At 45.7% G+C, this 24,055-nt stretch overlaps 1 protein-coding gene across 3 annotated transcripts in view; it reads left to right on the forward strand.

Annotated features, from left to right (window-relative positions):
- GRIP2 (glutamate receptor interacting protein 2) overlaps nt 1–24,055 on the forward strand; it is a 256,934-nt gene that overhangs the window by 152,891 nt on the left and 79,988 nt on the right. The window contains exon 1 of one of the 3 annotated variants that reach the window (XM_053953996.1): nt 22,210–22,406. The exons of the other annotated variants lie outside the window; for them this stretch is intronic. Within the exon in view, the coding sequence (XP_053809971.1) occupies nt 22,367–22,406 (40 nt within the window). The 5' untranslated portion in view covers nt 22,210–22,366. Of the gene's footprint in view, nt 1–22,209; nt 22,407–24,055 lie in introns of those variants that run through there. 3 annotated transcript variants of the gene reach the window in all.

Raw genomic sequence — 24,055 nt, forward strand, 5'->3', positions numbered from 1 at the left:
GCAGCAGTGATATACAATAGAAATCACATTTAGTAACCCAGTTCATCCAAATCTGGATCCCCTGAAGACATCAGACTTTTTACTTCTTTCAAAATCTGTAGGAATTAAGAGCCTTTTTACTTATTGAGGCATCTCACCAAAGTGTAGTGATGTATTTTTAAAATTTTTTTCTACCCATATTTTCTGACAATTACAACTTCATCCTTTGCTTTTTTGTTCCCAAGCTATGTATATGAGCACATTATCCAGCTAATTACTACAAACTGCTTTCTGTTCTCCAGCAAATTACAACTTACCCTTTCCTATGGCTTTGGGAGTGAGGGAACAGAGGAAGCTGACCCCCCAGTCCACATCAACCATTGCAGTAGCTTGGCCAGTGTTATAATTTTCCTTTCTTTTCCTGAAAAGATCCATTAATTAAAAGGTTATATCAATCAGCATTCATTGAGTTTGACAGATCTGAGATTCAGTGCTAATTCATGGAGCAGCTCTACTCAGTGTGTGTGTATCTTTAGGGGCTGGGGCAGCCAGCAAGTCACCATCTGTCACTCTGAGTTCTTGCTCTATCTATGCCTGGTATATCTGGGAGGGGGAGGATGTAGAGGGGAGCCCTTACACAACTGGGTGTGATTTGTGAATGTCACAGAAAAAACCAACCAAGCAAATGAAACATCTGTGTGTTAGCTGTCGGAACACAGAAGGTGACAAAAAGTATTTGGGCAACGACCAAAATGCTCTTCTCAGAGAATACCTACACTTCTCTATGGCCACCCCTAGCAGGACTCTGGGACAAGCCCCAACAGTGTGGGACTGTGCAGTCTTAGAGTGTTTTTTCTACAAATTAACCCTGGGAAACATCTTAGCTGGAAAGAAATTTTCTGCTCCAAAATGTAATTCCTGTAGCAGGTGATTTCCTTGGGGTTGGGTTTTTTCCACACTTTCTGAAACAGCATTGTGAAGGGCAAGTGCTGATATTTATTAGGTTTTTTTTTTTCCTTTTTGCTTGAGATATTGCTGTTTCCTTTCTTTTCCCTCATAGCACTCATGAGGGCATCCCTGATTATCCTCATCCCTGACAGAACTTTCAAACCCTTGCTCAAATCTTCCTTGTCATTTTGTCTGACATGCAGTGGTGACATAATGTGACAGGGACATATGTAACAAGCTTCTGTGGAGAGACATATGTAGGAATATATATGTGTATAAATATTTTGGTAGCACTTAAATGTATTACCAGTTTCTCCCACATTCCTTTGGTGGTGCAGCAACTGCTGGTGGGGATTTTGTGTGTTATCCCCAAGCTCCCAGGCAGACACATTGCAGCTTTCTGCTATATTCTACTTTCATGCTGAACCAGAGCTGAAAGGTCTTTTATAAAGTATCACTGTTCATTTCCCAAGATATCGCAAGTAAATATTCTTGATAGTATTATTTTGACAGTAAATAACCTGTGCTGCTCCTGCTTTGTGCTGTGTTGTTCTCTTCCCCACTGTGGCACTGTGCAGTTCCCACTCCACTGTTTCTACTGAAGTCTGTAAAGCTTTGCTGCTGTGACTGCTTGAGGGCCTTTTGTACATCCATGACCACAAAATGAACGGGTGCTGACCTCACAGGGATCTGATGAGCTGTCCTGGGTACATAACTCAGTGGAAATAACGGTGTGTAGTTTTACTCCTTGCATTACCTGTGCAAAAAGCTCATGTGATCTGTCTTAACTCACTCCCCATCACCTTCTAGTTGGCTGCTCTGTGCCTTCAAAAACTCCTGGCTTTAGGGGCTGACAAGTATTGGGTTTTTTTCTTTCTTTACTCTTTGTGAGACTTAATTCAAGTTAGCACATGAATTTTGTGTCTTGCTGAGTTTACATGAGGGGAGCAGCAAAGGCAAATGTCAAAAGAGGATCTCATTTCTGTCAAAATGCTGGGAAAAGAGAGCTAAAGGGTCTACTGTGCTTCTGATGCACTGACTGTATTATCAGCAAGTTACTATGGTGGCCAAGTCAGGCCGTCATGGCTTCAATACCTGACTTGTGAATCCTGAAAAGCCTGATGTAACTGGGTTGAAACCTCTTCTGAAGCCTAATTCCCCCTGATATCTGGTGGTTTTGTTTGTTTTTGTGGTGGTGTTTGTTTTTGTTGTTTGGGCTTTTTAAATAATGTATTTTTAAACTGTCTAGCAGTTATTTACTATGGTAGGTCAGCTTATAGTGGCAACAAAGCAAGAAAAATATCAACTGTGCATCGCAGCAGCACCTTTCTTGCAGAAAGGAAAGGGTCTTTGTTGTGACCCTGTATATACATGCGTGTAAGAATAAAAATATTAACCTGCATCCCTTTCTGTCCCCGTTGTCCTCCTGCAGCTCTCCGTTAGCCATTTTAAAAGGAGGTGTGGAGTCCAACTGCAGGGACATGCTGCTCTCTCGTGGAGCTCCACGCATTGCAGGCGAGGCTGGAGCGCAGCGCTGCTCTACCTTGCAGCCTTAGGCTCAGCCCTGGTGTAGCAGCCTCCGAAACGACTGATGCTTCTTTTTGGAAGGGAAAACGAGATTTTACAGGTGAATGGCTTTCCTGTCTTTATTTTCCAGCCAGCCCCTGCCTTGGGATGGGACATGCAGGAATACATTGTGAAGCTGGCTTGGCTTTGGTGAGCGGTAAGGAAGGATGAGGACATGATGGTAGGGACAGGTTCCTCCAGCCTTTTTTAGAGATTAGTCGAGCTGAAGAGCCTGTATACATACCCAGATTATTAGAGGCTTGCATGCATGTCCAGCCTGCTCCTACAGGCAGCCCTGTCTGTGTCTGCAGTGCTGGAGCCTGAGGCAAAGGCAGAGCTCCGGGCACTGCCAAACACGGGGCTAAATCTCTCTGGCAAAGCGTGGAGCAAACCTGAGGTCTGGGCTGCTCCCACAGAGGAGGAGGAATTGCCCTGCACGCCTCCTGTTCTGTTGAGGAATCTGCTAAATCCTATTGTCATCCAACAGCTTCTGCCTCTTGGAAAATTCAGTGAATAAATGATAAATGTAACGTGTGTGTCTGAACGAGGTGATTTTGTGGAGAGGAGCCCTCTTCCCCGCTGCTGTAGAGGTGGGGGGAGAGGTTGGCAGCCTGGCTGCAATCGCAAGAGGGCAGAGCTGGCTCGTGGCTCGAGAGCTCCTCCAGCTCATGGCCCCAGCCCTTGGCACCAGTGGCAGCCTGAGCAGTTGCTGGGCTGTCGGCACAAATGTGACTCCATCCCTCTGAATGTGCCCTTCAGCACCAGTGTTACCTGGGGAATATATAGATGAGACAGGAATATCTCTTGTGACCCTTCTCTAGTTGCTTTGAGAGGTCAGCAGTACCTGTGTTACACTTGTGGGTGGTCTCTCTATGACGTTAATAAAAGCTTCATTTTAATATTGATGTTAGAATTGAAAACATAAATTGATTGCTAATTAGCAGCTGCACTGTGGCTTGAGCAGTGCTGGTAATAATGCATGGAGGCAGCATCACTAGCATTGCCTGCTCTGAACTCTGCAAATAGCATAAATGCAGATCACAGGTCCTGTTTGCAGCTAAAATAGTAGAGGTGCCATTGCTAATGAACACATTTTCTGAGGAGACAATTAGCAGGCCAATAATACTGGCACATTTTGAGCCTATCTTTTGTGACATTGCCTGGAAGGAGCTGGAATGATCATGGTAGGAGACTGACTCCTGGTCACCTGTTGGTGGTTGCTCTTTGCATTTTCAGGTAATGCAGAAATGAAGAGTTTAAGGCTTTTAAAGAAATTCTGGATTTAGAGTGATGGGAGGAGAAAATCTCTCCTGTAGCCTGTAGCAATGTCTGTAGCATCTCTGTCAGTTCCAGTGGAAAATAATGACTTGGATAAGTTCGGCCACTCCCTCTGGGATCCTGCCTAGAGACTGAAGTGTAACACAGTGCAGGTACATTTTGGAAGTCCTGAGACTGAGCCTCTTATCTCCCTCTGAGCTGCTCTGGCTCCCTGTAGAATATCCTGGGATGGGAGAGTCTTTTGTTCTAACTTCATCTGATCAAGAGCAGATCTAAAATATGAGCGCCCAGAAGACACTGAGGTCCCTGATCCTAGATTGGAGACAAAGTCTGTGTTGAGTATCTGGGCTGCAAACACATCCTGGATGCTGAAGCACGTTCATTGGAGCCATGAAGTAATTTGAAACTGAAAATTTGAAACAGCCCAAAGCTCTGTCATGTCTCTGAGCATATTGTCTGTCTGAAGAAAACCCACAGGTCATCCTTCCCCGCCTGCATTGCCATCGCTCTCAGTCCACGACTACAGATGTCTGCCACATGGATTGGCATCCAGGCTCCCAAGTGCTTCTTAAGAAGGGTCTGTGGAGGTAAGAGATGCCATCCAAGCTGCATTCTGCCCTCAGCCTCAAGATGAGGGGATTTGTAGACCATTCCCAGGACAAAGGAAAAAGTGCTGCTCGCTTCAACCGGTTTTCACCCTGCCACAGGGAAAGGTGTGGTCAGCCAGAGTCCCAGGGCTGTGCGGCACCGTGGTGGAAGGAAGTTCCTGCTTCCCACACTGAGAGTTCAATTAGATCAAAGTTCTAAAAGGCAGTTGAAGCACAGCAGAAACATCTTGTCCTCAGGCGATTAGTGGCTGAATCATGCTGCCTTTGCCATTCTGTAGCTTGGGAGCTTCTCTTCCTCCAGGGATTTTTCCATTTTCTTTAAACTTGGAGGATTTTTTGGAGCTGCATGACAGAGAAACAACTGGCAGGGCTGGATTGCTTTACTTCAGCTTTCCTCCCACTTTCCTCCCAGCTGCAAGGTACAATCCAAAACCATTTCCTTGTCAACAGCTTCTCCTCTTGGCTGTTTTAGTCTCCATGCCAAGGAAGCACAGGTTTCTCAGTTTCTCATTTCAGCAGTGGGAAAACAACCAGTGCCAACCTATCAGGCTTAGTGGGGTTGATATTTTCCTTCACTTCCCCCCGCTCTTTCTTTTCTGCCTAACTGGACAATCTTTGAACATGGTGAACTGTTTGGAAGCAGTGTCATCCTTCTGAAATGTAGCTGAACTGTAGTGTGCTTACTGCACAGGTACTTGCTGCACTGGGGAGGGTTTTTGCTTTGTGCTGTGCTTGATGTTCTGGATAAGGAGTCATCAGGAGGAAATCTTTAATGGATGTTATTTAGGCTGGTTTGTGTCAAAATAGAAATCCATGGCACAACTCTACTGAACAGTTTGAAGTGTGGCAATCGATACAAGTACAACAATACAAGTGCGATTTTTAGGTAAGACTCCACACAATCTTCACTCGAGTTTTCTGAGTTTCATTGATGCCTTGAAGTCCAGCAGTAAAGTTATGATGAATGGACAACTCTACATTCTCTGGAATTTCTCCTGGGGTATGGGAATAGCGTGGCATTTTTGGCCCTCTCCTCCAATTCTTTCCTGGAAAGAAAAATTGGAGTTGTAAAACTGAAGGCAGAGCCATACCATCACCCAAGCCATGCTGGCAATCTCTTCTGTGACTGGGGAGCAGCTCCCATATGCAGCTTTGTCAGGGTTCAGAGTCAGCTCTGCCATCTATCACTCTGTGAGTCTCATCAGGTGCAATACTGGTGTCTGGATTACAGATTCTCATCTAATGAGGTGAGGGTAGGTGGTGCATGCCATTAACCTTCCAGGCTGTTCTAATTACTCTGTTTCTGATCAGACACAGCTTGTATTAATATGTGATGGCTGAATTCAGTAGAGTATTGCTGAAGCATCTTAGGTTCTACAGACTCCAGACCAGCCTCCTCTTTTTGCTTCCCTCATTCCCCTGCTCCATGCACAAGGAAAGTAAGCCTGAAGCTCAGACATGGAAGATGGGCTGGGGAGAGAATAGGGGCAGAAAACTAACATTAAAGAAAAACCTCTCCATTTTTGTGTGTATTTCCACTTAGTAATTTTCTATATTTTTCTTCTTAGTCTTCATATTTGCCTCTTAATTTTTGCCTCATCAGTCTTGGGAGTTGCTTTAAATGGGACTTTCCAAATTTACTTCCCCACCACTCACTTATTTAGTTCAAACACTTTAATCCTCTTTCGTCCCTACCTGAGACCAGCATTTTTCACAGGGAAAAAAAAAAGCTTCTTTCAGTGGTTGATTGTGTTTGCTCTCCAGCTTGCTGGCTTGGGTGACTTAACTCCTTGGGCATGTAGTCCATAGGGAAGTGGTGTCTGGTGGCAGACAAAGCAGTGCTTGGGGTGGGCTGTACTGGTGGGGGTGGGAAGATGTATCCCCATAGCTCCTGGAGCAGAGCCAAATCCTGGGGCCAAGGGTGATGGGGTGCACCTGTCTAAACAAGTAAAAGCTCCCCTCCAGAGCAGGTGTGTGCCTATGGTGATGTAGGAGGGACCGGTGGTGGGGCTGGCAGCCGTGGCCTCCAAATTGGAGCAGTGTGAGAAGGATCCCAAAACCTGGGCCCTGGGCTGGCTCTTCAGGGTGCTGTGCAGAAACAAAGAGAAGTGGCCCTAACTTCTCCCATTGATCCAAATGTCACTGCAAAGCCTGAGGAGAGATTTCCCAAGTACCACAGATGAGTTGACAGGAAGACACAGAAAGAAAAGGACTTTCCAAAGTGAAACAGGTGCAGTGGGAGACATTGAATTAGCAAGGGAGCTGGTGGTAAACATTGTCCTCATCTTGATGGGAATGCATGGGGAGCGTAAACGTTGGTACGTTTGACTTAACATGACTGAAGAGCCTCATCTAAGATGCAGAGTAATGAATCTGATGTTACTTAGATCTGAACTTGTCCCTAGGCAATGACATTTGCCTCAGTGAAGACTCATCTTGTACTGTATGTTCATTATAACTGAATTCTGTTTAAGGATGCTCATTGTATAGCGTCTCATAAAACAAAATCAATTATGCTTCAGCCATCTTATCTCTGCTAAATGTAAAATGGGAATTGATTGTGCCTCTGAGAAGAAAACTCCTTGTAACACTTCTCATCTGTGTCTAAAGCTGTTCCTTTGTTTGGTAGGCCAAAACCATTTAGAAACAGCTGCAGCGAGAGTTGGATGCTGGTGCTGGATGGGGGCTCGTGCTGCCTTGTCCTGTCCTCAGAGAAATTATACAAAGATCTTTATGCTGCCTTAATACAGCATCCTTTCTGCAAATGCATTTGAACAACAGTGTAGAGACCAGGACAAGATGTAATACCTGATCAAATCAAGCTCTTGGTGTGTGAGATTAGTTGCAGGTGCAATGGCAAAGCAGTCTTGTTTAACACATTTTTATCTGCTGTACCAGTGGATCCAAATGGATGAAAAAGATCAGGAGTGCTGGGCCACAGCATGTGGGAGGAAAGCCTGAGTCATGGGTGGTTATTAAATGACAGCAGAATTGAAATGCCACAAAAGCCTCAACCATGCACCCTTGTAAGCTGCTAATTGTTGATGATCTGCAAAGTCTCGGCTGAACTTCTAAGAGTGCTCTATTTCCCTAAAGGAAAAGAGGAATAAACCAGCCTTTTTTTCTAGCCTCTCAGCTGAGCTATGAGAACATGTGTGACAGAGAAGGCACGGCCTCCCTTGTGCTGCTGGTTGAGATGGGATGGCATCGCTACACTGGGCCCTCAAAATGCTTCTCCCCCAATTCTCCTGTGGCACCAAGTGGAGCCCACCTCAGTGGCCTGAAGTTCTCTTAGCATTCTGGTGATGGTGGTAGTGTACTGTGCCTCTGCAGGTGAAAGGACTAAGGTGCAAAGGGCAGCTGCCCCCTTTTATTCTGGGGGAAATGAGTCCAGAGAGTGATGCTGGGGAGGGTGGGAGCGTGGGGCAACAGACTGTGGGATGCAGAACTGCTCCTGATAGTGCTGAGAACCTTTTTCTTTCCCAAAAGGTAAGGGTGCCCTTCTAGTATAGAAAGCTCTAGGCTCTATTTACTGATTGAGAACCATCTTCCATTCTGTGGTTCCCTTATTCACCAGGTCTCTTGCTTGCACTTGGGTTGGTTTTAATTCTCTCCAGGCTGAACTGGAAACTTCCTGATCAAGGCTGAGGAACATCAGATTTGACTGGAATGAGGTATTTTCACCAGGTAACAACTGTCGCTTGAGAATTTAGCTGGAAAAATTTTTCAACCTGTTTAATTTTCCTACAAGCCTGGTGTTGTGAGTCTAGTAGGACTCACAGCTCTGTGAATCACTCCCTGGCCTGGCACTGGTGGCCTCAGGGACCTGATGGAGAAGAGCCAAGTTATGGAGGTGGCATGCAGAGCACTGCAGCATGTTGTCGCCAGGTTGCCCTGACAAAAATAGCTGTGCATGCCTCAGGTTGAGGCTCTGTGTGATGAGTACAAATTAGGAGCTTACTGCTCACTTTGAAGTCAGTAGAAGAAGGACCAACTTGATCCTCCCTGCTGACAGACCCAAGAGATTACTACTCTTCTTTTGTCCCTAAACCCAGTGCTGACGAATTCTGAAAAAAGACATGTTGGAGGTATAGCTCAATGCCTGGGGAGATGTTGGAGGTATTAGTAGGTCACTAGTTAAATCTATGTAAAACTCTCCAGGGCTTAGTTTGAGGCCAGAGCCTTGTACCCAGATGTAAGACCTGCTTATTGCATGGCAGGGCTCAGACACAAATACCTGCCCCCTTCCTCCCCAGCTCCTTGGGGCTCACAGCACTGCTGGCTCCTTCCTTGCTTCCTGATCGACTTGATCATCTCTGTGAAAACAAAATACTTTCCTAAATTTAGCTTCATAAAGATTGTGGGTGTTGTCGCTTCTCCCCCCCTTCCTCAGTTTCAAAAGCCATCTTAAAAACTGCACAGCAATTTAAATGGCAGCTTGATGGGAACCCATGGCAAATGACTCTGCAATTAGTAAATCTCTCCTATTGTGACAGCTCTACTATTAAACTGCCATAAATGCCAGGCTATTAATCTGCTGTCTGCTCAATCCCCATGCTTCCCCTTCCTTGCCTGTCCTTTTCATCATTTAATTTTTTTTCTAACTGCCTTCCAGCAAGTGTTTTCAGGGAGGGTTGTGAGGTTGCAGTGGGAGGAAGGCTTTGTGGCACTGTCCTTTAGGAGCTCTTCACCTGTAAGAAAGGTGAAAGAAAACACTGAATGGTCACCTCTCATTTGCTTTGAAACTTTTGCTAGTTCAAAACTGAAGTGAAACTCCTAATTTGCAAAAGTCCAAGGAAGGTGAAAGCATAGGGAGAGAAGCTGTGACAGCAGCTGGGCAGCAATATTGTCTTGGGAAAAGCCATAGCTGTCCTAATGGCACACTGAACTTTGCAGCTGCCGTTTTCTCCATCCTGTGACACAGATGAGCATCACATTTCTGAGCCCATAAATCTGCTCTGTCACCCCAGGGCTTGAGGACAGGGGACAGGCAATGTGCTGGGGCAGAAGCCTGCAGGGCTGCAAACATCAGTGACAGCAGAGCCTCAAATTTCACCCCAGATAGTGTTTCCATCGTGGTGGTAGGTTGTTTGAGGGCAGCACACTCTTGTGCACTCATCCCTCTGGAAAAGCAGAGGCTGCCAATCCAGGGGCAGAGGGAGCAATAACATGCTGAAGAGTGGCTGCTGCAGAGTGGGACTGGAGTGGCAGGAAGGTTTTGCATTTATTCTGAGCATTGAGATCAGCCTGTTGAGGTGACACTTCTGTCCTGGGGTTTCTGCTAGGCATGGCAGCTGTGTCCTCCGCAGTGGTGTGAGGATGAGCTCATTGCAGGGACGTGTCTGTGGGCTGGTGAGAAAACACACAGGAAGGTCCCCACCAGCCTTAAATCTGCGACCTCATGGCACAGAGCTGCTGTTCAGTATGTTCCTGGTCTCAGTGCAGAGTTTTGCCCACCCTGCAGCTCCCCATGTACCACGGTGGCCCATGGAGGAAGAGCTGATGATGGTGCTGTCCACTGCAGCCTGGCAGCTTTGCAGAAAATCTGGATATGTACTTAGAAAATGTGCATGTATAGCTGTCCTGTTCTTCTCCAAATGAAATGACACTGCCCAGTAACCAACCAATATATTTGCACCTGCTGTTTTGAGAAGAGTGTATCTTGCAGTACTGTCTGGACTAGGTCTTTCTGAAAGCTGGAAAATTTGGGATTCTATGGCTTTTCAACAGCTGGAGTATAAAGAAAGCATCTACCCAGGGATGGGCCTTGGAAGAGGTAACAGAAAAGTGACCCATCAGCACAAAATCTGAGACTTAAAAACTGTTGGGGGGATGAAACAAAGTCAAAAACTCCTCGGATGGGGAATTGCATCTTACTTTTTCAGGCTTTTCCCTCAGCCTCAATGACTTAAACACAGCTGTGATGGCGTAAATCAGCTGTGCCATATAAACACTTAAATTTTGTGTCCTGTTGCTATAGAAACTTTCCCAAAGCCTGGGTACCAGCACAGCCACTTTGCTGTTTTGGGAACACTGGATGGCTCTAAGCTGGGGCATCCAGTCCAGGAGATCTCCTGTGGACTTAGGCCCATTCTGGAAAGGACTTTTTTTGGCTGCTGCATTTGGGCTGCTGAGGTATTAAAGAAAGTGAAGATCTGCATGCACTTAGTGCCAGCTTTATTCCCTGGTGACAGGAGATGGGTTTCCGCCGAGCACGCTGCCCTCTGTTAACTGCGGGTATTTGGGAGATTCTTAAATACAGTATTATATCCCTAATTATGCAGAAATCCTTCAATCTGGTGTGTTTCATCTGGAATTATGCTCGACTGTCAAATCCTGCCAAATACCTTCTTAGAGCGAGGGAGGCTGGTGCACTTGGGTTGCTCTCTGCAGAGAGGAGAATCCCGGCCACGAGGCCACAGCTCCCAGCCCTGGGCAGGATCAGCAGATGTGGATGCTGCTGGAGTGGCTCTGCCAATGTCCCTTTTCACAGGGGACAGCAGGTACACCCACCTTCCCTCGTCCATTTGGTCCCAGTGTAAACATTTATGTTGTTGGAAGCTTCCCAAGTAAGGGGAGTATTTTTATTTGTCTGTGGAGTTCCTTCATGGCAACGCTTCCAGAGAGGTTCCTTCCAACCCAAGTGATTCCATGAAGAAGGGAAAGGAGAAAGTGGCTTGGAGAGAGGATTGATGTGGTAGATACAGTAATGACCTGTGAAGAACATTTGCACCTTCGTCTTCCAATACCCTTCTCCTCTGGCTAAATCCCTGTACACCAGGAGTGAGTCATTCTGGTGATAACTACAGCTGCATGATGCTTTGTATATTTAATAATGTATTTAATGTAACTGCAATTCAGATCACAAATACCCTTTGTAATGGTGAGACTACTGCCTAAAAACATCCTGATGGGCTTGAGGCAATGCTATTTCTAAAGGAATCCACTTTTTAATTACTTTGGAGTACCACATAAAATGTAAGTAGTTGTTAGTCAGCCATACCTGGGCACCATCTACATGTAATGGTCTCCAGGAGTGTGTGGTTACTGCAGGGGTGCACCTCAAATCTTGCAAGGAAACTTTAATGTCCCCATTGTGACCTGCCCCTCAGGTGTTGCTTGTTGGTTCAGAGCCTCTGTAGGCTTCACTGCTCTGATTGTTTTGATCAAGACCTGTTTGATCCTGTTGTCTGTGCTCTGACATATGTGCATCAATTCTCAGCTATAAAGAAAGCAATCCCATAATTTTCACTCAAATCTCCACATCCTACTAAGCTTTGTGCTGCTTCTCAGAAATGAATTAATAGTTGAGTAAATGGGGTTTATAGTACAGTATGTTTTGGAGAATAAATATTCTTAAGTGATCACTCTGTAAATAATTGGACAGACTATTTCTATTACAAAAAGCTTTTTCTAGGAAGCTCTTCTGTAATGCTAGTTCAGTTCTGCAGTAGGTCTGTAACTGCATGTCAGGGATGTCAGCTAATGTGAAGGTGGGTGATCACAAAACTAGGTCTTCACAGTGCTTCTTACTGCTTTCAGAAAATAATTTTCTCTCTGCTTTTTTGGTTTTCTTTGAAAAGAAGAAGACAGTCAAAGTATCTTTTTGCCAAATATATAGCTTTAAAACTTGATTTTCTTGGCCATAATTTATCCAGTGTTGATTCTGGCTTGGATTCTGTGTTTTCATCTTTGTGGAGTAATAAGGTTTTCAGTATTGCTCCTAGTGGCTCTTGCACAGAAATGCACTCTTGGAGTAGGAGGTTTTGCTCTAGAGAGTCAGCTTCTGCAGGATTTTTGTGCCTTTGAGTATCAGAAGCAATACTCAGGAAAGCAATAATGAACAAATATCTAACTTTTAATGCCTTTTTGCATAAGTAACTACCATGTTCCAGCATGTGAACAGCTGCTGAGGTAGCAGTGTGCACTTGCTGCCTCTTCTCATGTGTAATCTAAAGGTACAAATGATAAAGCATCTTTCCCATAAACTGGGTCACTGGGTTAAGAGAGTTTTGAAAACATCCCCTCCTAACCCATGCCTCTAGTATCTCAGCATCCATCTAGATTTTAATATGGCCATATGCTCAAAATATGTGTGTCTGTCATCTGCTTTCTCTGAGGATTTTCTCCCTTAGTTGAGGAAATACTTTGCAAGATCGAGATCACTGCTGAATGCAGGATGATGCTGTGGCTGGCAACAATTCATCTTCATTTGAACACTAAATATTCCAATTCACCAGCTAATGAAAGGCTTGAATTAGGATAGCAACTTCGTGACTGTTCCAGGAAGGGTTTGAAAAGGCAATATTGAGCTGTACTTCACACAAATTCAGTTTTTAAAAACTAGCTGAGCTTTTGAAATTTCTGAGTATGGTACCCATTCCCTGGACTCCTGTGTCTTCTGCTTCCATGGGTTTGACTGAGACACTCTTGTATGGGTATTGTTTGCATAGCTTCCTTCCTGGGTTTGAGTATGTTCTTTTTGATAGTGATTCAGCAGAAAATTCTAAGTTTTAGGGAGAGGAGGAATAGGGGAAGCAGTTACTGAGCTGTATTTGCTGGTATGTCAAAAGAGATGAATCTTCTCTCTAGTTTACAGATTGCTAAAGTTAGGAAATTGATTCAAGGGACTTGAGATGACCTGTTCTCTGGGCAAACATGTTCTTCTCCTTGGCCATTCTAGGGGAAGCCCTGGAGATGCTGTTAGACAGCTCATACAGGTGGGGCTGGCTCCCTTCCCCAGGGCCTTCCTGAACAGCACTGCTGAGACATTATGACACAAAACATTAGCTTGACTTATTGATTCAAACACTAAATGCTTCCTCCTTCTCCCCTTACCTTCTGGGCTCAAGTGCTCTGTTGCTTTTGTGATCTCCAGTCTGGGTAGGGTGGGCTGGCACACTGTTACTCCTAATGGTGTGGCCTTCCCTGGTCTGATCATAGGAGTAGGAAAAGTTGCTCTGCTAACAGGTGTGTTACCCCTTTGGGACTGGTAATCAGGATCTTGCAAGGAGGTGCCAGATGCTGGTTTTCTGAGCAGCAGGAGTGCAGATTTCAGGTAAAGAAGGACTTGGTCTTCCTTACCCTGCAGCAGCAAGAGCTGAATGGCTACAACCTCATTTGTTCATTTAAGATGTCTTTGAATGTACATTTTCTCCCCCTCCCCTCTTTCTGAGAAATAGGCTTCACTCTGCCTTTGCTATTAGGGATCCTCTTCTCCTTTAAGTACATCTCTCCCAGAGAGATCACAGGATCAAGCCAACCCCTTTTTCTCATGTAATACAAATTCCATCTAGTCCATGTAGTCAAGATTCCTAACTAGCTTTATGGGCAGTCTGTGGGAGCAATAGGTCGTAGCTGTCACTGTGGTTAGCAGAATTAATTTCTCTCTTTTTAAATGGAAGGCAGTTGTTCTCCCAGCTGGCTCTTCTAAATCTTCTCCCAGCCTAGAGCTTAGCAGCCAGGTCCCAGCCACCCTGAGGTTTGTGGGATCATGTTCTCACTTTTGTGGGATAATGACTTTTCTGCCCTTGTCCAAATGACACTGACTACCAGTTACAAAAGGAACATGGTAAATTCATCTGTTAGCTGCTCTCTTTCCTGCAAGATTGACTTCCATCAGGGATTTTTACAGCCCAATGCTGTGTCTTTCGTGATGGGGATGTGTGGTGGAGGAAATTTATTGTTCCCTTCCTAATAAAAAACTGTAATTTCATTTCAGAACAAGCACTTTATGTGCAAGAAAGAGATTCCATTATGCCACCACACAGCATTGGGAGCATCTGTGGCAGTGGGGTATTTGGATTAAAGAGAGTAAAGGCTGCACATCTGCTGCCCTCCACCCCAATTCACGGAACAAAGTGTTAATCCTAAAGAAAAGAGAGCAATTAGCTTGTAAACCCTTCCTGAACCCACTGGAAGATTAGCCATTTTCAATTAAAGCTTTTCAGCTGGAAAGATAATGGGCTAAAATTTCCAGCTTTAAAAAAATACTATTATTGACCGTGTGGCTTTATTTCTGCCAATTTGCGTTCTTTATAATTAGCTACTCTGGGATAATTAGGGCTGCCTCACACCATACTCTGATCCCCACTCTCCCCCCCTTACAACCCAAACGGGAAACTGACTTTGTGGCTGGTCTCTTGGCCTGTTGCAGCTGTCACGGATCCACTGGTGTTGTCTGGATCCACGCTGGGGATGAGCCTAAGCAGTATTTGATAGGTGACTGTAACACACCAGTGAAAGGACAAACCTTTACAGACTGCTGGGAGCGTGCTCTAACTGCTCCCGGGGAGCGAGGCTGCTCCCATCCTGCAAACGTGCACTAACAAGCAATTTGCAGTCCCTCAGGGAGCTCCGCGTGTTCTGAATAAATCAAAATTCTTCATGAATCACCGGTCTCAGCACTTGGGGGTTACCCGGAGCTGTGTGTGGCTCTGCCTTGCCCCAGCTTGGGAGGTAAAACCTGACAAGCTGGAGCGGGAGCAGCCGGCAGCTGGGAGCGCCTCGCCCGGCACACGCGGCTGCACCAGCCCCGTCCGAGGGCGCCTGCGAGCTCCGGCACCTCTGAGCGCCGCATCCCCCTCGGGGCGCTGGGAGAGCCGGGAGCCCTCCTGAGGCAGCCGGGGAGCCTGACCTGGTTTCACCCCGCGCTGGGGAGCTGCTGCCTGTGGCGTGGCAGTGCCTTTTGGGTCATGTCTGTCTGCTTTCTGCGATCGGCTCCCCCCGCGCTCCTGCTGCCACCGCGGAGTGTGGCGCCGGTGCTGCTCGGCGCGGTGTGTGCCTCCCCCAGCGTGGGGAGAGCTGGGGGCTGGAGCCGACACCGGCCCGTGGCCTCGTCCAGCGCTGTGTCCCCGCTCGGCCGGGCACGCCTGCCCGCTCTGCCTTGTCGCCCCTGCTACCACGAGTCAATGTCGCCTGCTTTGGTGGCTTTGGTCCCTACATGTGACTCTGAAGCACAGCCGTGCCTGTGCTGCTGGTAGTGGCTGAGCAAAAACCGAGGAGGAAGGCTGGCCTTTCAGAACTGCCTGGCCATGCAGCCTGAGGTGCCTCACATGAGGTACCTCCTCAGCCAAGGACTTCTGAATGAGGTGAGCTCACTGAGGTATCTGAATGCAAAACCATCCAGAGCTCTGACTCCTGGGTGCAATGTGAGCTGTGCTTTTTCTGAGTCACCAAAATTATTGGTAGTGCTTTTAGTTCTTGGCTGTCTCCCATATAGACCTTGGCCAGGTCTCACCTAGCTTTGCCTTGTTGCACAGCATAGATGCTGCATAGTAGCATGCTAGAGCATATATAAAAGCCATTAAAACTTTTGTTTGGTGGAGGAATATGGCTTGGTGCTCTTGAGATTTCACTGGCCTTATCATGCTGCTGATATTAATACTGTCTTTTGCAGTCAGTGCTTTTCCTGCTATTTGTTGAAACACATATGAAAATGTGCCTTGGAAAATATTTTATATCTGAACTAGTTAATACAGCACCTTGGAGAGAAGGTGTCTGATGCAACAGAGTACAAATGAAACCTCATTAAGCAGAAATTCAGTGATTCTACTGAATGCCCCAGCAATTAAATTTCATCTCGTTTCATATGCAGGTCAGGAGAGTTAGGAAAGAGAATAGAGGCAGCAGAGCAATGTGGCTCTGTACTATGCAAATTAGTGTTAACATGGCATTTCATTTATTGTTAATGCATTGTTACACTGCTACTCATTGAAAAGAAACTGTGTGACAACGGGTAAGACTGATGACCCACTTGCTTATTTTTCCATCTGCATTGGCAGCATTGTTTCTGCAGAGACCAGTGCCAAGAGAAATCCTTTAAGGGGAAGATGCAGAGGTTTTTCTTCCCACAGGCAGGAGTGGAGTTGGATGCTAAGACCTATCCTACAGGTTGCAGCATTGCCTCTTTCTCTCTCTTTTTCTCTGTCTTTTTTTCTCATGTCTGTGGCATGGCCAGATCCCTGCCACTAGAAGGGTCCTTTGCTTGGGCTGAAGCACTGCATCCTTTTGGATCAAGAGGAAGAAGTCTTCAATCCCTACTACTGCAAAGATCTGAGCTCTTGTGGCCACTAACATAGTGAGGGCTTGAGGGATGATGTGCTTTGCAGCCCCATCCACGTGCTCACACCTCTGCTCCCTGCTGTCCTTTGGGCTGACTGAGCTCTAAGGTTGTGTCCTATTCTTGTAGGGCTGCAGTGCCTGTTTCCCATTTTCTCTCTATATCCAAAGGTCTGTAGCAGAAGATGTTTTCTCTCATCTGTACTTTGATTGTGTTGGAGCTTGTTTCACCTAAATTGCTCACCCACAGTGTGGAAGGAAGGTGGATGCAGGCCAGCTGCTAAAAGACCCATCACTACTTTCATTCTTGATGACATGAATAAAATATAAAGAAGAAACAGCATTTTTGCTGAAGGAGAGATCATGAACAGGCCCTTTCAGGGCAGCCACTGGTGCAGGTATTGAAGTGCCGAGTGCAGCTGCCACTCACTCGATGTGGATTGGAGCGGTTTAATGACCTTAAAACTGGAAATCAGTTCAATCACTGAAAAGTTTAGATGCTTACTTGCCCTCCTTGTTATTTTTTTTCTTTTTCTTTTTTTTATGTCAACAAATTGCTCACATTCCAGTGCATGGATCACTAAAAGCTGGGAAGTAGGCATTTTGTTTCCTCTAGTGGCTTGGTGCTGCTCTTGCTTTCTGTGTCTGCATGGTTCCTCCAATCACACACGTGCTCGAGGATTTTACCTGTGTCACAAGGCTATGGGGTACCAGCCAGCTATATTTCTATGAAAGATTTGAGGGGGGCAAAAAGTAAAACCAATTAGGAGATTCTCCAAAGGAAGGAGGGGTGTATTTTGCCTAGAAAAAGTACTCGTTCTGTACATAAAGCCACAGAAGTAGAGATACATGGGACAAATATGCTCTGTCTACCTGAAAGTGTTGAACCTCCTTTCAGAATCTGTGCATGCAACTTCCAGAGCTCTGCTCCTTTTGGACCAGGTCATAAACTCCAACCTTGCCCTGGCATGGCTGGTGGTGGTTGTTGTATCTTTAACCTCCTGCTGTATTTCTTATTGCTGTGTCTTGTCAAACTCATCTCCATTTGGCTTAAAAAATCATTGTAAAGCCAAGATTCACTTTTGTTGGGATGACCTTTGCTAACAAGGTCCCTGAACGAGCTCTTTTGTATCATTAGAGCTGGCTGGGGAATAAAGGACCTTGTACTTTCCTGCAGCCTATTTATCTTCCACTGTTTCTCTTATCAGTACTGGGGTCTCCAACCCCAGTGTGTCCTACTCTGATTACCCAGAAAAATGTGCAAGAACCATTTTATTGTGCTCTGATGGTGGAGGGAATGGATGGGGGTCTTGGAGGTACCTTTGCTCTGTAAAGAAGTATTCTGTCTCAGTGCTCTGTGTGTGCGTGCAGCATGGGTTCTAATTGCTTACTGGATGGGTCAATTTATCTTTCAGTGTTCACTACCTGTAATAAATTAGTGTTTAGGACTGGCTGGTGGAATTTGCACTTGAAGAAAAGAACAATCAAGGACTTCCTCTGGCTCCATTATTAAGCTGTTTAAATACCCTTAAAGATTTTTTCTTTTCAAGTCCCTTCTCCATTTGCCATAAAAATATATTGATGAAACAGTGCATTGCATTTGGGGTTGTATGTATAAATCAGGGCATTTGCTTAGACCAGAGATGAGGCCTGAGGCTGATATGCAGTTGTCTGGGATTTCTAAATAAGCAAAACTATGTAAAATTGGAGCAGATGAAATGGAGCAAATGTGCAGCCAATGGGTAGCTGGGTAATCAGCTGTGAAATCTCTTCCACCAAGAGAGTGATGGGTCTTCCTTTTGTCCCTCCTCCTCCCTGTCTGTTGCAACCAAAAATCAAACAAAGAAGGCTCTCCAAACTTCTTGATTTTGTGCAGAAATTCATAGAATTCCCAGTAAATACTGCCTTTCCCAGTAAGACAACTTACTAGGAAGCACTGGGTCTGCTGTGCCAGAAACAAGCCTTGAGAGGGTGGATGAGCAGGAAGATGAGTCCCCAGTCCCAGGGGGACCCTGATGTGCAGGCATGTATTATTAAATGGAAGAAGTAGGATGAGAAGGAGATGGTAACTGAAAATCTTAATTTAACATCTGAACTAAAAAAAAGTAGAAAGCATCTGTGTCAGTCTCTTCTGAACCTTCCCTAACCCAAAGCAATTTCTGTTGCTATTAATATCATTTTATATGCGGTTGGAACGTCGGTGTTTCTCTGCGGTCTCTAAGTGCATGTGGTTGGGGGTTTTTCCTCATCATTTTCTTGTGGCTCACTGTTCATTATGTTCATTCAACTGTCTTCAGAGAGTCTCCTGAGACTTCCTAATGTGGAGTGATGTAAGATTCTCTCCATGTTCTCCACAGCTCAGACCATGTTCAGTGCTAAATGGTTCATATCAGGATCTTGTGTGAGTGTTCCACAGTCCTGTGACTTCTGACAAGGATCCTTTTGGATGTGGTTAAATAATAATGGTTACAAATACCTATCAAACACTGGACTAAATAATGGATATTCTGAATAGCCTGCGATCTTCCCTCTGCTGTCCTCTCTGTCTGGTTTGGATAAAAGTGTATTCAGTAAATGTTGTCCCAACCAATTTAGGCCATGCAAGGTTTGCAGCATCTCTCCCAATGCGGTTCTGGGAGGATTTGTAAGGCAGCTCTGGGGAAATATGTATGAGGTTCACGAGCGGGACAGGATGTGGTGGGTACAAGAAATGCTAAACCAAGCGCTAGTACATGTCTGTGCATGTAAGGGTAGATACTCCTTACTTACAACAAATGAACTTTACTCGAAGGGCAGCCTGTTCCTGAGAAAAGTAAATGCCCATTTCTGCAGAGCAGGTGCTTGTTCACTGGCATCACCACTTCAGTTGTATGGATGAGAGCCACAAGCCTGCATGGATGGATGTTTCCAATAGGGACCACCCAGAAGCTCTCTAGCCATGGGCTGTCCTCAGCCTGTGCTGTCTTTCTCCTTGAGCATTTTATATTGAAGTGGGAGTGCAAGAAAGCATTTCCTAAACCCTCTTTCCTCCTGGAGTGGTAATAGGAGATCAGAATATGCCAAAAAAACAGAACTGAATTTTTTTTTTGTTTTTTTTTTTTTCCTGTGAAAAAACTTTAACATCCCACCTCCACAAAATTAACTTATTTTAAAAACCATACATTCGTAGATTGATATTGCCAGAGCATTTTTGGAAAACTACTAATTCTGAGCACACGAACTTAAAGTTCATGTCAAAAAGGTCCAGGACAATGCACAGACTGTTCCTGAAACATCAAAACTCTACATACTGTCTCAAGTTTGTCACCATAGCTTAGGTTGATGCTCTTTTATGACACCTACACGTTTTGATGCCATACCATATGTTTTTGGTCTGCCTTGTTTTGTTGGGGTGCGTGATGTATCCTTTCCCTTCCCCATTAGAAACTCAAGCTGTTCACTTTAACTGGTTTTAATGTAATGCCACCTGAAACATGATGAAAGTGTTGTGTTTGTGGATTTTGGCCAGAAACCGTAAACATCTTAGTCCTCTCCAGGCTCCTGGTGCTCTGGTGTTTTGCCAAGCAGCTCAATGAATGCCACCAGCAATTCCAGGCTTGAAATGCCCAAATGCCTCTTCCTTCTCCACCAACATCAGAGGAATGGGGCAGCTCCAGCCAGTTCTCATCCAAAAAACAAGAAGCTTCAACTGTGTATTAGAGCTGTGTTCTCACACACTTTTTTTCATGCAGCAGATAAGGTGGGAAGAATTTTATGGTGGTGTCAACACAAACAATTATTTAAAATTTTTCTTTAAAGCACCATTTTTGAGACATCCATTTCATGGCACCCAAAGCAATGGGCTATTCTCAAATTAGCAGCTTCTTGTATTTGTGGTGCAACTGGTAATGTTTTTTCCTTTAAGATGAAATTTCTTTGCAGCAAAAGCATTAATAGCTGTGTGAAAAGATTTCTAATTATAAATTTTGCCTCAATTACTAATTAAGTCTATTGTCAGACTGAACAACTTCTTTTAAACAAATTATGGACCAAAATATCTCTTTTGTAAGTAGTTTTTTTATTACTTAGTGATTTTATTGCTTTTGTATAAGTTATCCTCTCATGAAACAGCTGAATTTGAACCACAATAGAGATGCTGCTGCATTTCAATCTGAACAAGAGCTCTGGCATTAGGCTGAAACCCAGTTATCCTCCTCCACACAGAGTTAGGACCCCCGGGTCTATAAAAATTTCCTGCTGGCGCATTCAGATGTGTTTAGTTCCTCTTGATTTATCCTGATTTCTTTCCAAAGGAAACAAGGCTTAACCTTGCTGCCTTTCCATGAGCTTCCTTCTAAATTTGTGACCTCTTGGCTACTTTCAGACAAATCTACTAGCAGTCTCAACCATGACTGGACCCTCATACAAAAATGTAGATGCCTTTTGTGCCTTAGTCCATGCTTGTCTTGATATCTCTTCACTGTTTGTGGGTATAATCTTGCTGTTATAGATGACAGTAGTTCTCAAGATAATAGGGTGACTGTGGAGAATGCTGCCATGAGCTGGTTAGCACAGTTTCCATCTCACAGCTTGGCTGAGAAGGGGACTTGCACAGTGCTGGAGGCAGGATTTGACCCTATGCACACCCTTATAGCCTCATGGGCAGGGTGTTGGCATGCTCTGGATCTTCAACACAAATCAGCCAACTTTTCCATTTTAATAGTAAAGGAAGGAGACGCTGGTTTACTGCAACCATTTCTTCCTAGGCCAGTGCCCTTTCCCTACCCACAGCGCAGGGCCAGCAGTTTCGAGGGAAGCCAGGCAGCATCTTGTCCTGGAGGGCCAAACTCCTCGTGACCAGCTGGGTCCCAGCACTGCCCTCAAAGCCTCCTCTCGCCAAGATCTCAACACAGGACTTGCATGCCTTTTGCCCGTGCTGATTCCTCCGCCCTTCCTAAGAAAGGGTTAAAGCGAGTTTTCAGCAAACGCTGTAGGGAGGACACAAGGCTGCAGCCTGATATTCCCTTACGAGCACCGTGTGTATGTGTTTGGGAGGCACTGTAATGCTTTGACAGCAGCTTGACATTGCCTTGAAAGGTGCTGGAGGCTCTGCAAGCACTTGCCAAGAGGGGGTGGGGGAGAGGAAAGTGTGTCAGGCAACACTGCAGTCGCAGCCTCTTCTTGTGCTCAGCCCCGCTGCTGCTGCTGCTGCAACTGCAACTCGGGGGCTGCTGCGCGGCTCCGCTGCCGGCCAAGTTCTGGCGCTGAGCGCGGCGCGGGGGCAGCGCTGCCTCCGCCGCAGCACCGCCTGCCCGCCCTCCTCCCGTTTATGCCTTTTTTTATTCCCCCACCCCCCCGCCTGAAATGCCCATGAAAGCCAGCGAGGGGCTGGGGCAGGAAGGGGCCAGCACATCTCCGTGGGATGATGCCCGCTCTCCGCCGGCGGGGCGCGGGGTGGAATTCCGCCGGGAATGAAGTGCTCGCTCGACATTTGCTGCATCTGCCGGAGCGTTAGGGTTCAGTGGCTGCCTCCCCTTCAACCAGCTGTTCCGGCTAATCACTGCGCTTCCAACTTTTGCTTGGCAATGCCTGATGGACAGTGGAGCCGAGAGAACTAGCACCGGATTTTTAGGACCTCATTAAAAAAACCCCATACCCTTCATTTTCCTATTTCTATACAGGACTGGCGAGCCGCACGTTAAACAGCCGTGTAAAGATATTTCTTCCTAAAGGATTGCCACATTTCTGAGTCCTCGCAAACTGGAGAGCCCCGGACGATTCGTGCCCGATCTCGCTGCCGGGCAGTGCGGGAGCCGCGTGTGCGCCGCAGCCGCGCTCGGTGGTGGGAGGCAGCCCGGGCTGCCCGGGAAGGGATTCCAGCGCAGGCAGGGAGAGAAAACGGAGCGGCTCTTACAATTAGTTGAATGATTTGATAGATAACAGCAGACATGCTTTGTGGACTGAAAAAGGATTTGCAGTCAGACTTTGGTGAGTGAGCCTCGTCTGTATTTTTTTTTTCACCCTTGTCCAGTAGTTTACTTTTGTTTAATCTGATTTTCTTTAAGCATCTTTAATATCATGAACATTTTCATGTGCTACTTTCAAAGTGGTTTTATAAATCCAAACAATTGCATGCAAACTTAATTGCTTTGATTTGTGAAATATATCTTTGCTTCTCTGTAAGGAATTTCTCCCTGTGACCACTGGAGAGTACCCTTCAGGCTATCTTCTCCTTCTCCACCTGGAAGATTGGCAGTCACAGGGGCTGTTCTTATGGCACCTAAGATATCGTGGAGCATTTACAGCTGTTTTGGCTCTTTAAAAAACAAAATCTAAATGCAGCTCCTTATTTTCCAGGCTCAGTGTGTGAATGGTCTGGGCATGCAGCAGTAGTGATTAGGGGGCTGGGAAGAAAGAGGGGAGAAGGGACTCTGCTGAATGTATTGGGATCACTGCCATTGCTCCCCCTCCTGTATAATCCACTGTTACCTTGTCTAATAAATATTTCAGTTCCTGCTAGAAATCTGCCATTTCAATGAGCCGCTACCCCCTGCTTTAGATATGAGTTCACTGTTACTGTGGAGTATAAAAAAATCTGTTTCATTTCTACAATAGAGTTGGTAGATGAGTGTAGAAGGGCACCTTTATAAAGGGCAGACATCAAATTCTGGCCCCAGCCTTTTCAGGATGGACAGGCTCTTATATTTCTAACTGAGTGCAATATTCAGGTACTTTGTTGCATGCTATGGCTCTGCTTGTTGCAGCTGACTGTGCTGCATGGAGCTTGTCTTCCGCTCTGATGCAAGCATTTCCCTTCTGAAAGCAAAGACATTGGAGTTGAAAGTACAGAGGTAATTTATGGTTTCTGAATCATTTTGCACGGCCTGAAGTGATATAGTGAGACTGACTTTGTTCTCTCCTTGGCATCAAGAAGCCCTAAAGCATGAACCTAACTTTAGAAAATTGTTTTCCCTCCCTCAATCTAAGGGTAAGATGAACCAGGTGGAAAGCATCTTAGCCTGGCTGTGTTGCCTAATCCCATGGATAGTGACTGGAGGCAATGTCCACCTACTGTACCAGCACAGCAAGAAGCACTTTGGGGGCTTAATTTGAAGCTGCCAGAGACATGTTGATGAGTCCTGATAGGCTGAGGGAATCTGGGCGTGTGACTTGGCAGGAACGCACTTGTTCCATGGAAAGATCAAAAGACAACTTGGCAGAATCTCACACTGCTCTTGGGGTTGAGCCAGGAACTGGGCCCTGGTTTGGAGGTGGCTGACACTGAGTGTGCTGGAGGGGTCTCCTTGATGCCACCAGCCACAGAGAGGGTCATCTCTGAAGCTCTTCCACCATCACACCAGAGACATCTGGTGCTCCAAGATGGCTGTGTTGTTGCAAATGGTGATGTCTGGATGCTGGGTAATCAAATGAGAATTTTTTTCTGATGTCAGCCCCAAACATTTCTCGAGAATGTTGTGTCACGTACAAGGGAATGGTGCAGTCACTGGGTGGGTAAGGAAGCCTTTTTACCCTGTGTCAGACCCTCACAGCTTATGCTTGTGGTGCTCCTGAGGACCAAGATCATGGCTTTCATGGGAATGCTTTTTGGAAATCTAGAATGGAAGCAATGAAGGGAA

Source organism: Vidua chalybeata, chromosome 12 (genome assembly GCF_026979565.1).
Source record: "Vidua chalybeata isolate OUT-0048 chromosome 12, bVidCha1 merged haplotype, whole genome shotgun sequence".
Classification (NCBI taxonomy): domain Eukaryota; kingdom Metazoa; phylum Chordata; class Aves; order Passeriformes; family Viduidae; genus Vidua; species Vidua chalybeata.